General features: G+C 34.4%; 1 protein-coding gene across 6 annotated transcripts in view; it reads left to right on the forward strand.

The window, feature by feature from the left end:
- Positions 1-12,266: 12,266 nt before the first annotated feature.
- LOC106478867 (ras-related protein Rab-33B-like) overlaps positions 12,267-16,543 on the forward strand; it is a 15,309-nt gene continuing 11,032 nt past the window's right edge. The window contains exons 1-3 of one of the 6 annotated variants that reach the window (XM_022382542.1): positions 12,267-12,501; positions 15,441-15,545; positions 15,919-15,992. Coding sequence is in view for 1 of the 6 variants with exons in the window: in XM_022382539.1 (XP_022238247.1) it covers positions 13,414-13,420 (7 nt within the window). In the remaining 5 variants the exon portion in view is untranslated. The other 5 variants (XM_022382540.1, XM_022382541.1, XM_013939442.2 and 2 more) reach the window with 5 other exon arrangements.

Below are 16,543 nucleotides of genomic sequence, written 5' to 3' on the forward strand. Positions count from 1 at the left end.
TATTAATGTAAATACCAGTTGTGCTGTATTTTCAAGAATACCTTCTAGATCAGTTGCCCTACAGTGGCTCAGCAGTAAACCTGAAGTCTTATAATACTAAAAGCTGTGTTTCAATACCCATGATGGGCCCAGCACAGCCCACTGTGTAGTTTGCACTTAACAAGAAACAAAAATCCAAATCAGTTATCACAGTTAAAATGTGATCAAGTATTTTGCTTAATGTTGTTCTTTATGTAATTCATTCATTCATGTTATGCAACACTCATGAATTACTTATTTTATGTAATTTTCATAAATGCATGCAAGACCACACACACATTTACTTATACACATATATACTGATATATATATATATCACCATTACATAGTGTCACATAATCTATTAGCTTATAACAGACTCCTTCCAACTCTGTTATGAAAAAATACTTTGGTAACCTTTTTGGCTTACTCTCCGAAGCCATTTATCAGTAGTGATGATCCCATAACACGCTGAAATATAGAAGCAATTTAATACAGCACTAAATAATAAATCATTTACAGAATTCAGCCAATCAAAGATTTTTCAGCTAGAATTCTCGTCAGCCAGGATTAACCCTCATGCTATTACCACTGCTTGTCAATGTTTACTCAGAGGAACTACAACTACCTCATTGCATTTATCAACAACATATTTTAGAAGTATATAGAAAAGAAACTAGTAAGTATTAAATGGAATACTTTGTAGAGCTCTCACAACTCAGCTACAATAAAGGTGTGGACCTACTGAAACATTGGACAATACTTTGTATCACAAAATTCACTCAGTGGCTTGGAAAGCATAAGTTACAATGCCCTTTCAGTCATTGATTTGTCAATCATATCACCATCTTACCTTATGATGTAAACCTGGTGGCAATCACAGAATGTAGCGCTTACATTACACCATAAAATACTACCGGATAGTTCAGAAAACAAGGGTGAGTTATCGAACTTTTAGCTATTATTTTCAATCTGTTAATGTACTAGATATTACATCTGCTAATTTCAGCTGCCTTACTTCTATAGCTGGGCAGCTATTATCTGATATCCAGTACATATCTCCCTTAGTGAAACTCTAAAACCCTCTAACTCCAGTGTTTCCTCACCTGGCTCATTATGGACAATCAGATAAATATTTTTAGCTTTTCCCCCTCAATATGACTTGAAACTGTATTCTCATTCGTCTTTGACTCATCTGTTTCAACTTGAGATTCTTGATCAAGCCAGTGTACAAAAGGGTCATCTGTGATGTAAGGACACAGCTTCTTGACACGCTCAAAGTACCTTCGTGCACCTTGTATCTACTGCATCCCGTACATCAATGGACCAACATGTTAGAGTACAAGGAATAAATCTGTCCAACCAGCTCCAAGATGCTTCTGTACTGCTGGCACATACCACAGCCAGTCCAAATCTCCACACTGATTCATCCAGCCGTTAACCATCTTCACATAACACTCTTCTCTCATTGAGTGGCCTTTCCAAGATGTTGGTGGGTGAATTCATGAAAATTGACAAAGGCAGCCTTAACCATTCCATTTATTCCTTTGGATATGGTTAAACGTCTGCTTGTAGAGGAGGAACATACATAACATCAACAGGAATCAGTATTTCCTGGCCAAACATGAGAATATTTGTTAACCAGATCTTGTTCTGTTCTTCTGTATGCCATCAGAATGTACAGAAAGTGTTATTCCAGTCGGTTTGGCTAGGATTAATTATTAATCATGACACTCCTTTCACCAGTAGAATCTCCTATTGTATGGCTTGTTGTTGCTATGGTAGAAATGATGTAAAATTCCACATGTTGTCGAGGATTAGGTAATTCCATAAATAGATGGTGTCTCACCATGCAAAATGATAGTCTTTCCAAGTTTCCATTTTGTATGCTTGGGTAATGTATTATGATAAAGTGATATTCTTGCAATATTGTTATCGAATGTACTATCATCCTTTCTGGATGTTTAAAGTTCATTAACCATTTCATAGAAGTATGGTTTGTGCAGTCAGTTAACCTCCTACCATACAAGTAGTGGTAATGGTGATTTACAAAGACTACAATTCCAAACTTTTTTTTGTCATACAATATTTGCATACAGAAGCCACGAACAAAGGACTTGTGTACACAATTATACATTATATTCCATTCTATAACTGTAATAACACTTTCTCAATTTCATTACCACTGGTGTTGATATTCAGTAGAAACTCACTGTCTTGTTTCGGAAAAGTCAGTACTGGAGCATCCACTAAAACAAACTTTAGGATTAGGAATGATTGGTCATATTCCTCACTCCATCCAAATTTATTGCAATGGTATGGTTATATTGGTGAAGTTGGCACTAAACTGTTGGCAAATACAATGCAACACCAAGGAAACTGCTGACTTGTCATTTGGTCACAGAATGAAGCCAGTGAGTTACCACTGCTATATTAGTAGGGTACTTAGAGATTTCATCTCTACCTACAATGTGACTAAGAAATAAAAAATAATTCATACAAGGCACCTCTCGTGCTAAAAGCAGACTTAGTCCTGCTCTTGTCATTCAACTTGACTTATTAGTATCCAGATCCCATATCTAAAGTATGAAAATAATATAAACCTTCTAACACATCCATACATTCACCCATTTTCAGTGAGAGAAAAGCGTCACCACGAATTACTATGTTCACCCATCTAAAATTAATGTAGAACCTTAACACTTTCTAAAGGTTGTATGTATAACATCTTTAACATATGATGTAATTTGGAACTGGCTGTTACTCTAAAGAAGACAACACAGTGGTTTTTATCAAACATATATTACATGCATCTATGTTGTGGTGAATCACTGTTGTCAAACCCAATTAGCAACTTGGTTCCACAGATACATTGACATATTTAACCAATAATTCACTAAGTTGTTTTCACTACATTCTATCTAGATTGTTTGCATAACCCTCAACCTGTGATTTCAGATATGTTGGTATTCACCTGCTTTCTTTTGGCATGGAGCAATAGATGAAACCTTAGTGTTACCACGAACCTCAGTTATTTCCATGTGCCTATTGCACTATTTCTCTTTGCAATGTAAAACTGGATAGCAACCACCCACAATTACAAAAAAACACAGGAACTTCGTTCCTCCTCAAACAGAAAACTGTCTGAGCTAATGTTGCCTTCATTCTGGACAGGAAACAGTTAATTTCATTATGACTTTTAGAACTGCTTTACACAGTACTGACATACTAAATATTATTTGTAATGATTCATGGAACATCACTTTTGTATATAGTGTGACTGTTATTCCATCTATGAAGTACACTCATGCAGTCCACTGTATCTAGGCTGGTTCTGGCCAACATAAGATAATTCTCACAAGGAACATCAGTTCACAACTTGCTCAGAAAAACTGATGGACAATTCTCACAGTACGTCCATTCCAAGGCTGTCAATTTGAGGTTGGAAATGACTACCTTCATTCTGTGAGTGACATTGCTTAGATACAGATGGAGATTTACCCACCCAATTACATCTAGACTATTGCCTAGTGCGATTGACGAAAACTATCTCTCTCAAGTATTAAACTCTCAGTTTTGGTTGTGTGTACTTCTACTTCTCGAAAGCGTCATTCTTTAACTGAGAAGCATTCCTTCTGATTCGTTAACTCAAGAATTCAAGTAAGGATAATACACACATTAAGAAAAACAGATAACTCTGCAATAAAATCCTGTAGTTACAACATCAAAATATTTATATCTACCTACTCTGTAGTGTTCACAGTTTAAACTAATTTCTATAATGGTCTGCTTTATAATAGAAACAAGCAAAGAAACAAGCAGAATGGGCACAATCTGTGATACAAAAGTAAAACAATCTTTATTTATGTTAAATAAAAAACTGTGTATTATTGTATAAGACACTGAAGGGTTCCTTGCTACTGGACTAATGAACCGATTAACTTTTTTTTTTACTTCAGATGTTTTTTGTCAACCATTTGATTTGAGCTCTGTTTAAGTCAAATATTTCTTACTTAACACACTCAACGTATATACCTAACAATTAGCATGGTGAATTAAATATAATGTTCAAACTATATTACTTACAGTGACCAAACTATATTACTTACAACGATCAAACTATATTACTTACAATGATCAAACTACATTACTCATAACGTTTAAAATACAGAGTGGCTCAAAAGTAGGTATACAGTTTCATGTGGACTTTTTTCTTCTGGGTAATACTCAAGGACAAAGTGTACAGTAGGAAATAACGGAATGTTGACGAAATGAAAGGGTACATCACAGACGCATTTACAGAACTTGATGGACAGACATACTTGTATCAGAACGTTTGTTTGTTTGTTTATAATTAAGCACAAAGCTATACCATGAGCTTTCTGGCTCTGCCCACCACGGGTATCGAAACCCGGATTCTAGCGTTGTAATTCCGCAGACATACCGCTATGCCACTGGGGGCATGTGTCAGAAAGTCTGAAGAAGTGTGGCAGGCAGACTCGAGGATTGTGTGAACAGCGATGGGTTTCACATTTAACACCTGCGGGATTAACTTGTGATTAACTTTCCCATAATTTCATGTCTTGTGTAAAGTGTCGTTAACTAAATTATCAGTTATTTAAATACATTATCAATTATCAACTGTATAAATGCTTTGGGGCCACCCCGTATACACGAGGTTCAGCAAGCACAGGGAGTTTAGATTATCCTAAATCCAAAAACTAAGCTAACAATAAAGAAGAATCATTATAATAAAACAATAAGTTTTAGTGTTTGTATATATATCAATAAAAATATATATAGAACAAGAGATAAAGTTAAGCAGTTGAGCGACATTTTCCATAATTAGGAAGATAAGCATTCAAAACAGCCTGATAATTAAGCCAACTCCCCACCCACTCCTCCAAGGGAAAAGTGCAGTAACAGAATGATGTATCATAACATGTGAAAGTTGTACCACAGTATGGACTTACATTTTTTGGTGGAATATTTATCATATCTATTTTTATTTTCTTATTTCAAACTTAATTTTATGGATGGGCACTCAAAAATATCTTCGCAGCTATATGGAATTCTAACATTTCTTTTTAATAAACCTATTTTCTTCTTAATAAACCAACTACATTATTCACCACTGAATAACAAATATTACACATTAATGCCAAAATAAGTACATTAAATGTAAAATGCCTTTTCATCAATCTTATTTTATGAACTTTTACCAACATCATAAATATCAAAAGCAATGCAAGCATGACTTACATATTAATGATTAATCAACAAATAATCCGTGGAAAGGAATATTATTGTTTGAATGACGCTCAAAATAATTATATACATATGACCTAAGTATACAAAATATTAGTATGAATACGACAAAATGTTGAAAATATCAAAAGGAACACCATATTTTTTCCCCATATGTATGCATACATATATTAAGAGAGAGAAAGTGAATAGAACTGTAATAATCTAATCTTTAATGTTGCAAGTTAAACTGGTTTTACAAGAATTGGTCTGTGGTTTTATTTAGGTACAATTATAAAGCTAGGCAAACTGCAATAGTGGTCATGTTTATACATAATCCCCTTCCATTTCAAAGAAACTCCTGAATACCAATTAAATGAAGCTTTTTTCATGTCTTTTTCTTAAAGCATGATAGAATCTAGTCATAGATGCTGCATCTGTTAGAGTGAAGATATCTCTTACACCAAGTTGATGTCACATCATTTAACGCAATAGTCTCTACAAGCCACAGATGCCATAGCAGGACAGGCTTTCCTATGTAGGCAACACACTTAGTTACAGTAAGCATCCAATTTCTGTAAGACCCCTCTTTTGAAGTTGGTCTGAAGTTGGCAAAACTGAAGTTGCTAATTTGCACCTTGCTGAGCCATTCAAACCCAACATCAGGCATTGTGCTGCTTGTCCTTGATCTATCCATCTTATGTAATGAACTGATAGAAACCCAGATCTTCCTTATGTGTGTCCTTGAATGTTGCGGGAGAGATATGCTTTACATTACTTACAGAAACCTGTGGTTTTAAAACACAAAGCATCTCCAAGAACATCTTGGCTAGCATGAGACTGTGAAATTTAAGACATTTGGGGCATATGTTTAGGTTGCTGCTCAGGAACCTCTAAATTAGGTTCCTGGTACTAGATGACACAACAATAAATTGCCAAATGCAGCTTATTTTCAGGATCTGCATTATTTCATAATCCCCTATGGACCATAGTGGTACTGGCAACACACATCTCATCACAGAAAGGCTCAAATATATCTCACAGGTCACCATTTTTACTAGTCAGTGCCAACAGTCCCTCCTGATGGCAAAACAGTTCTGGTGATGAATGTCATCCACCTGTAGCGCATCCAGTCTTCTTTAGCTGTCCACAAGGTACAATAATCTAGGTTGAGTTGACCTGATTGGCATCAGTCTAGGTTTCTATAGAGACTATCTCATTCAGTCTCAGGACCACCAGCTTGAAAGTCATTACGTTGACCCTCATTGACATGTGTTTTCTGTGCAATGAGGTCAAGTCCCAGAAGTAGAACCAGTTCAACAGTTCCATCCCTCAGGGACAAACTCTTCTCCTTGCTCATAAGACCTTCAACGTATGAGGAATGCCATTTCATCCGATAGAAAGCTTTTAAACTGACATTACAGTTAAGAAGAACACAGAAAAAGAACACCCACCAAGAAACAAATCCAATAATATCCTATAATCATGGTTTCAATTTTTTGACCTTATTATCTTACTTCGTGGCATTCTCAGCTGCACTAATTAACTTTACAGGTAAAAATATTTTCTGCAATAGCAGTAGAGGCAGCAAAAACTATTGTGCGGAATTAAATTTAAATTTCTGTTTCTAATGGGGTTTGAAAAAAAAAACAGAAAAAGTAAATCAAATTAAGAATGGATATTAATTCATGATTAATTCAGAATTCAGAATTGGAGTGATAGTGCACTATACTTAAAGGGCAATGCAGATCTAATTCATGACAAAAACCTGGCCAAGATCTGCAGAAATGTTGCCGAGTAGCTTAAGGAAATTTCCATGAAAAAGTGAATAAGACTGGGAGAACACAATAATCATACAGAAAATACAATAGTATCATCTCTCACAAATATAACATGCATCACTGTCATTTATCGTTCAATCAGCAAAATTAGGAAGGTAGCACCTCCGAATGTTATGAAGTCTACCACATAGTAGGAACTACATCTATCTATATATATATATATATATATACGAAATTGTATGTTTATCTGTCCACTAACTTCTCGCACACTATTTGAACAATCACCACCAAACTTGACAGGTGACTCTTATGGTCCCTAGAAGTAACAATGGGGCAAAATTCCCAACAGGTTCCTACAAAAACTAATTTTTGGCCTTTAATTCAGTTTCTGTCTTCGTGTCACGCTCCTTTTGATAATACTCAACACTATACATCGCCGCTTAGCAACAAAACTATCAAGATATTGTTAGGGCAACAATGTTGTTTATGTTGAATGCGTAGTGCACATGTTCATTTGTGGCTTATTTTTATTTTCTTTGTTTTTAATAACTTCGGTGATATAAAAGTAAACAGTTTAATTAAGAAACTTCTTCTTAAATTAGTATTGCAAACTTTCCAATCAATTAATCAAACAACTGCATTACTATTCCAGAAAAATGTGGTAACTTAGTTAAGGATGCAGAAGAGCTAAAGGAAAAGGTGTTCTTTAATATTTGTCAAAATTACCAAAATTATTAATGGTTGTGTAAAAGAGCAATTCTTGCACCTTGAAATGATACTGTTCATGACATAAATGATCAATTATTGTAAAAGGCTCCCAGAGAGGAATTCAACTACAGATCAGACAGTGTTCCAGTTACAGTTGATGTTGTAAATTCCCCAAACGAATTCCTAAGTTATCTTGAACCACCGGGGATGCCAGGCCACACATTCTGAAATTAAAGATTGGTTCACTAATAATTTTGTTGAGAAATCTTGATCTTTCAGAATTATCTAATGACACAAGTTTAGTTGTTAAAACTTTAATACCACGTGTTATTGAAGCAACAATTACAACTGGTTATGCCAAAGGTGAAGATATCTTCATTCCAATAATTTATTTGCTACCAAGTGATTATCCTTTGAATTTAGAAGGCTCCAATTTCCAGTTACAATTTGTTTTGCAATGTTAATTAATAAGGCACAAGGTCAAAGTTTAAAGATTGCTGGATTGTACCTAAAGCAGCCTTGCTTTTCACATGGTCAATTCTATGTAAAATGTTCAAGGGTTGGATCTCATCAAAACCTGTTTATATTGTCAGAAGAAGGAACAACAGCCAAAGTGGTATATCAAGAAGCTTTAATTTAGATTGTTTAATTTTTATTTTGAAAATCAAAGGTTTAGATAACAATTAAAATCTTAAGAAAAATTAATTTTTTAAATAAATGTTCTTAAAAGTAATTTCATTGTGTTTTTAAATACCTATTTCAAGCAATTTGGACACCTGTACAGGGAACGTGTAATTCAGCTATTGATGTATAGATAAATATAATTATACAGCAAACTCCTTTGTGGGAAAGGCTTAAGTTGCACTAAAGGTGAATGATGCATAACAACGAATGGCGATAGGCTAGATGTAAGAATGGAGGTTGGTCTTCGGCTCTTTCTAGAAAATGTTATTTGTGGAATGAAGGTAGAAATATCTGATCTCCGAGCTGGCATTGGAATACTCTTGGTGGATCTACTGCAGATATTATATATAAGTTTTGCCTCTGCAAAGGATGAACTGGTGTACCACAAGAAAGTTACTCGATGTCAGTAAGATTGAGCCTAGAAACAATGGACTGAATAAGTTCATGTAGCAGAGGGAATAAAAGTACCTCTTTATACACAAGTGTTCCATGGCTTAATCTAGACAAAGTCTAATACAATGGTACCATGTAATGTAGTTATTGAAGCCACAGGTGAAAATAGTTTGTGTTAGCTTGAATAGTTAACTGTCCAACAATGAATGAAGTCTTCATGCTGTTTTGTAATTATGGACAATAGACTATGTAGCTGTATGCTGTAATGGGTATAGTTATAGGTGTGGTAATCAAAGTGAAAGTATCCAGCACTAGAAGTTACACTAGGATTGCATCTGCCACACTATTCAAAAGCAAGTATGTGGCTGGCTACTAGTGCATCTTGGTTAAGCATTGGTTAAGGATTAGCAAACAATTTAGACCCAGTGTAGTAAATGCAACTCAGTGACTTGTTGATTGAATATGGCAATGTATTTGTGGGCCCACGTGGCCAATTGGGCCAAACAATGGTGATTCATCACAACATAGACAAGTAACATACATCCAATACTGACTTTCTTGGAGCACTAGGACATCAGCAACACTGAAATACAGCAGATGTTGAAGGATGGAGTCATACAACTTTCAAAGAGTGCTTACCCATCTCCAGTAGTGATTGTCAGGAAGAAGGAAGATATGCCAAGGTTCTGTGTTGATTTTAAATGGATGAATGCAGCAATTCAACTTAACACCTTTCCTTTACTGAGAAAAGACGAATGTCTGGAAAAATTAGAAGTTTTTTTATTGGTTTAACACTTTGGATCTAGCACATGTAAGTTGGCAATTCAAGCTGGACAACGAGATCAGACTTAAGACTGCTTTTAGCACGATAGATGGATATCACTGGCTCACTCCCGGAGATTGAGATAGGTCATTGATACATACATTTTGCTATTGACTATTTCATGAATGGGTCACAGCTTATCTATTGGTTGATACATCTGCAAAGTCTGTCACTGATGTGGAGCAGTTCATAACATAATTTGGGGCACCAAAAGGAATGGGCATGAATCAGGGAGCGAATTTGAATAGTCAACTGTTCTCTGAGTTGAGTAAAGTGTTAGTGTGTAGTGAAGATGCACTCTTCACCTTATGGTTTGGTAGAAAAGTTGACACAGTCTACAAATTGGATGCTAAGTTTGTTGATCCCAACCAAACCGATTGAGATGAACAATTGCCATACATGTGTATGGCAAACAGTGCTCTACAGATTGATTGACAAACATATTCATGTGTGGATGAAAAATACTACTTCCTGTTGATATGATGTAAGATCTTCCTTACAAGAAGAGTCCTACAATGTCTACAGGAATATATGAGTTAGTTAAGATCTACAGTAACTGATGAGAAGAGGTTTTCCTGATAACAACTGAAAAAGGTTGCTCAAAGAGAGAAGAAGTGTTACAACAAAACAGTAAAGGAACAGATTGATCCATTGATGTACGAGTTACAGTGGTCACAAGGAAGGTGAAAGTACGAAGAACACGTTAATGAGTTGCGTCCATATGTCAAAAATGGACCTGTCATGCACTGGCTTGACCATGAGTTTGAGCTTGAGATTGTCCGGTTGGAGAAGGATTAGGATGCCATACTAACTCACCAATGAGGAACAAAGTGTTAAATACACTTATCTTGCTGTCTATAAGTTTCCGAAGATAGAGGTGAAATTCACCTCCAACCAATGGTCTGGCCTTCAACATTTACTAACCAATCAATATGGATGAGATTGTTTAATTTCAGATACTACCATGATCAATATTTTGAACAATAAATGGTTAAATGTAAATGACCATACATGCGTTTCAAGTGATGTTCGCAGTACAATGCAAGCACTATACTGTCCAATTTCCTCTTAATTATCATAAACTAGGACAATCATTAAGGCCAGTGATTGATCACTGAAAGGTCTTTGTGACCTTTGCTTTTTTATCTTTACAGAAGAGTTTCACTAAATGAAATACCTGCCAGATACTGGATGGTACATACTTGACTAACAGTTAGGAGAATTGTTTAGTTGAGAAAAAAATGGCTGAAAGGTCTTTGCAACTCTTGCTTTTCACACTAACGGGTGGTACTGAGTGATATGATGTATGTACTTCCATCACCTAAGACAATCATTTGGTCGAGCAACCAATGATTGAAAGAAAGTAGTATTTCTTGCTTTTGAGCTCTTGGGAAGTACTGCATGGACAAAATTTTTGTGACTACTACTTGATTATCATCAGTAAGAACAGTTACGTGATTAAAACATCAATAACTGAAAGGGCGTCACGACTTTTCCTTTCCAAGCCACTGAGTGATGACATAAAATACCATGTATGCACTGCACCATATGTTTATTACTTGTTCATCAGAAGCTAAGGCAGTTGGGGTGAATAGTTGTTTGTTTGTTTATTGAATTTCGTGAAAAGCTTTTTGAGGGCTATTTGTGATGATCACCCATAATTTTGAAATGATAGACTAGAGGAAAGGAAGCTAGTCAACACCATTAACTCTTGGGCTACTTTTTGTACCGACGAATAGTGGGATTGACTGCCAAATTATAATTGCCTCTCGGCTGAAAAGTCAAGCATATTCTTTGATGAAATTCGAACTCATGACATGCAGCTTGCTTGGTTGGACTTGTGTAAACAGTTCAGTGGTGAAGGGAGCTTTTTGGAATGGATGGTTTACATTTAAATAGAGTAGGGGTTGGCTTGTTTGATAAAGCTATTAACTCAACTGTAAGTAAACTAGGACTAGACAGTGGTGAAAGCCAGGAAAAACTAATTGCAAAAAAAAATAAGAGGTAGAGAAAAGTTTAGCATCGGAAATGAGTATAGAAGCAGTTATAAGGATAGGCTTAATTGTTACTATTGTAATGCTAGATATATAAGAAATAAAACAGATGACTTTAGAGCACTGGTAGGAATGGAGGATTTTGATATAATGGGAATAACTGAAACATCACCAGGCCATGCCAAGCTCTGCTAAATGAAGTAATAGTAAAATAAACTTCTTTGAAACTTAACATAGTTTTGTTAGTGTCACCACATGTAGAAAATACATTTTTGTTATGAGCTTTATAGTTGATATTGCTTGAGCTTGATGGTTTAATGAGTTGATTTTTGAGGCGTCAGAAATGAGATGGCATATTACTTTAAACTACAATCATCTATTAAGGATGCCTATTCCGTCCGAGTACCATAACATTAAGGCTCCTCAGTGGCCCAGCAGTAAGTCTGATAGCTTATGACGCTAAAAATGGGTTTCGATACCTACGATGGGCAGAACGCAGATAGCCTGTTGTGAGCTTTGCACCATTAAACAATAACATTAAGTTGTATTTTATTACTTCCTCACGTTCTTGCACTAGCCCCCTTTATGCACTTGACACCACTATGTTCACGATACAAACCAAGCTAGTGTTCGTATCTTACTTTTGGTAAAAATCTAACATTTAGTGATTTACAAGTTAGTGCGTTGGTAGGCTCTTATATTAAAAATTAGTTACATAATACAGGATTATAAATTTTTATGTTAGTAAGGGCGAAAAGATCCCTGGAAATGAATATTTCTCAAAAATTCGAAAGCTAAACGGAAGAGTTCACATTTTCCCCGTTTTGACGTATTTGATCTTAAATCAGCAAATGTATGGAATTTTTTTTCTTGTTCATCACACATGCCTAAGTTAGGCGTACTTGTTCTGTGTCTAAATCTCGGATCTTACATTTACCTATTTCTGTAACATTAGTATAAATGTTAGACTAGTACAACAAGTAGTAATACAATTACAAAGTACAACTACTACTACTACTCATTACGAGTAGGCGTACAGCACTGACGTAAATTGAATCGAAGAATTAGATTCTTACTCTTAGTTACTCAAATTAGTGAGTTATACAGCGTTTATTGTATAGTCTGACTCAGTAAATTACTGTTGGTTTAAGTTTAGAATATAATCATATTACTGTTGACAATGAGTGTTGTTAGTCATAGTCGTAATTCATCGTTCAAAAATCAACTAACCACAATCTGACTGATTTTGAGCACAAACTGTACTGCTGACGTTAGTTGTTCAACATGTACTGTAGTATGTACTGCACTAGCGTAAGATATACACATCGTTTTGTCACTCCTTTCATATCTCAGCTGATTATCTCTATTTTTCTTTAAAGCTCTTAATAATGATACACGAAACTCAGCCATAAGCTTGTGTAATTTAAAATCTAAACAGTCAGATACTGAGTGCCCTCCAGTGTGGATTGTATTCTTAACCAAAATTTTCATTTGTAAATTGCTTAAAATTTGTAATAATTACAATTCACTTAATTTAATTAACACCATAACAAACTTAGTTCATGAAATTGATAATATAAATAGCATTTAGACTACTACTACTACTATGTGTGTCATATTACAGCCAGCCTGATAAGTCCTAGTATTGGTAATTGTAATATCGTTTGGCAATAGGCTTTGTTGTCATTGGAAATGGAAGTTGTAGTGTGGTTGACATATTAAGCTTTTATTCATATGTTCTTTCCTTGCCAAACTACATAAGAAAATGACAGGTATATACTTTCAAAATTTATCATTCACATTTTGCCCATTATAACTGACATTGCTTATTTTTATTTCATAAATCATAACATTAACCATTACATAACATTTAAGGACAACAAAGGACCTATTAATATTTCAAAGATCTTAACTCACCTTTATATAACAACCTTTTTATCCCATGTATCATCCTAGTAGCCTTCATACAAAACCCTTTCTATCAATTCCATGCCCTTTTTAAGGTTAGAGTTCCAAAACTGAACACAGTACTCCAAATGTGGCTTAACCACTGACCTATATAATGAAATTATAACCTATTTAGAATTGTATTCAGTAGTGTGATGTAGATATAACCTAAAATCCTATTTGCCACAGCACTAGTGATGGCATGCTTCTTGAAAACTTATCAAACAGAACATCACAATCCTTTTATTTCTAACACTGTTAAGGATATTCCCATCAAAATTATGCTTATAATTCAAATTATGATAACCTATATGCATTATCTTGCTGTGTTTTACAAAAAAGCCATCTGCCATTGATTTGCCCAAATCACCTAATGACTTAAGTCCTTTTGTAAAGACATAGTAGCATTCTTACAGCAACGAAACTCAAGGCCTTAGTATCATCAGCAACTTCTAAGTAATTTTTTTCTATTATTAATTTGTCTGTGTCATTGATGTAAATCAAAAAGAGCAAAGGTCCTAACCCTGAGGTACCCCATTTGTAACATTAATTTCTCTGACTGGACTCCATTTATAACAACCCTTTGCTTTCTTTCATTCAGCCACTTTTCTATTCAATGAAAAGTATTCCTCACACCCAAAGAAATAACTTTTAACAAGCCTTTTATATTGCATCTTGTTAAATGCTTTTTGAAAACCCATGTACGCCAAACTCATGCCAATGATGTAAGATAGTATGCCTATAAGTATAACATTTTGAGATGGCTTAATTAAGTTTAACATAGTTATAAATGTACATTTTGACAAAGTTTTGCTTTCTCCCCAGATATCTGCCAATAACATAATCCCAAATAGATTCAACCTATTTGCTATTATCTTTGATATCTTCAACTCTCATTTTACATATAAAGCCACTTCTCCTCTTTTCTTAGTAGTCTATCCTCATTAAATAACCTAACCCTGATTTCAAAGTAATTTCTGTCATCAGAATTGTTTACAGTTAACTAAGTTTTAGTTATTACCATTATATCGAAATTCTCTCTTCCAATCCTTAAAACTACTTCTGTACTTTGTTCTTACTATACACCTTTTTTGTTTTACATTTTATTTGTTATACATTTACTTTATCCTGGACCTCACCACTATCTAGTACTAGTTTAAACCTGCTCTTACAGCTGAGTTAATAATTCTTTCAAACAAGCCAGCTCCTATCCTATTTAAATTAAACTATCCATTCGAAAAAGCTTTTACAATTGCACTCATCCCACTAATCTTTGATAGCTATAATTTCCATGGCATTAACATAGTAGACTTAGTTTATCTTCTTTGATTGTTCCATAAGATAAATGTTTCATACATATGTTAGTTTTTGATTGTACAAAAAAAAAATTAACCAAACTGCATTAACAGTTAATAGTTTATTGGTGGTGTTTTTAATGTCTTATGTTATAGTAATATACTTGATGATAATAGCTTTTAGTTTTGACTTTACATTTTAACATGAAATTTACCTGAATTTGCTATAAATCACTGACAGATGTTTTTGAATAAGAAATTTCATTGAGATAAGTCAGAAGTATTCAAAAACTATGTAGAAAGTAAACAAGTTTAGTTTTAGCCTAACATTATACTCTGAAGTTTTACTTTTATGTAAAATCTTTGCTTTCAATGTCTGATCTCCTTTTCCAGTGTCCATTACTCTTAGAATATTATTTTATTTTAACATCAAGCTTATTACTTCTCTACACTACATTATTAAAACTTACCTATAAGTCTCATAATTCTAGTATTTGTGTGGTGTACTTTTTCCACATACATTGTAGAAACTATAACAAATTATTTCTAGGTTGGTACTGTAACTATTGTACACTGTGAGAGGATATGCCATTTCAATAGTAATGTGCATAAAGAGAGGAGATTAAGTAATGAAAGCAAAGTCATTAAGACTCAGGTAAGTGAATGTTCCAATGATAAGAGTAAAACCTCAGAATATTGTTGGTGGACTAGTCTTACATTTTTAGATTACACTTTCATGAATTGTATTTGAAGTTATTATAGGTCAGTCACAAAACTTGTGCCATCTGTGTTTTTAGTCCAGAAATGTTTGGTAAATTTACTTATTTTTAAACAGATTCATAAGGACTTCATTTGTATTTACATGAACTAATAACTTTTGTCAGTACAAATGCATATGCCATGAGGACATGTATTTGTAAAGATTATTTAAAACTACATGTTCTGTAATTATATTCAGAGAATATTTAGAGTAAAAAACACAAAACTGATATGTTTTGACATAATGAAAGGTAAATTTAAATTTGCAGATGATATTAAGGTCTTGGGTGTTGCTAGCTGTGAAGAGGATGATGCTGATTTACAGAAGGATTAAGATCATATAGTGAGTAGGGCAAATAAATGGCAAATGTGTTTTGATTATAATAAATGCAAGATCATGCATGTGGGTTATGATAATTTGAATTTTAAATATTATTTGGGATGGGAATAATCTTAACATTGTCATGAAAAAAAGGGATCTTTGTGTAATAGTTGATCAGTCTCTTAAGCCATCCAAGCAGTGTGCTGTTGCTAGTGGTAGGGCAAATAGGATTTTTAGGTTGCATCTACAGAAATATTAAATACAAGTCTAAAGAGGTTATAATTTCATTTTACAGGTCACTGGTTAGGCCACATTTTGAGTATTGTGTTCAATCTTGGTCTCCTTACCATAGGAAGGACATTGAATTCTTGGAAAGGGTTCAGAGGAGGGTTACTAGAATGGTGCCTGGGATGGAGGGTTGTCATGTGAGAGGAGGTTGAAATCTCTCAAATTGTTTTACCTTGAAAAAAAAGAGTCGGAGGGAATCTGATTGAAGTGTTTGAGATTGTAAAGGAAATTGATAGTGCTGATGTATCATATTTTTTATATTTAACAATGAGAATAGTAGGACT

Source organism: Limulus polyphemus, unplaced genomic scaffold (assembly GCF_000517525.1).
Source record: "Limulus polyphemus unplaced genomic scaffold, Limulus_polyphemus-2.1.2 Scaffold256, whole genome shotgun sequence".
NCBI lineage: Eukaryota > Metazoa > Arthropoda > Merostomata > Xiphosura > Limulidae > Limulus > Limulus polyphemus.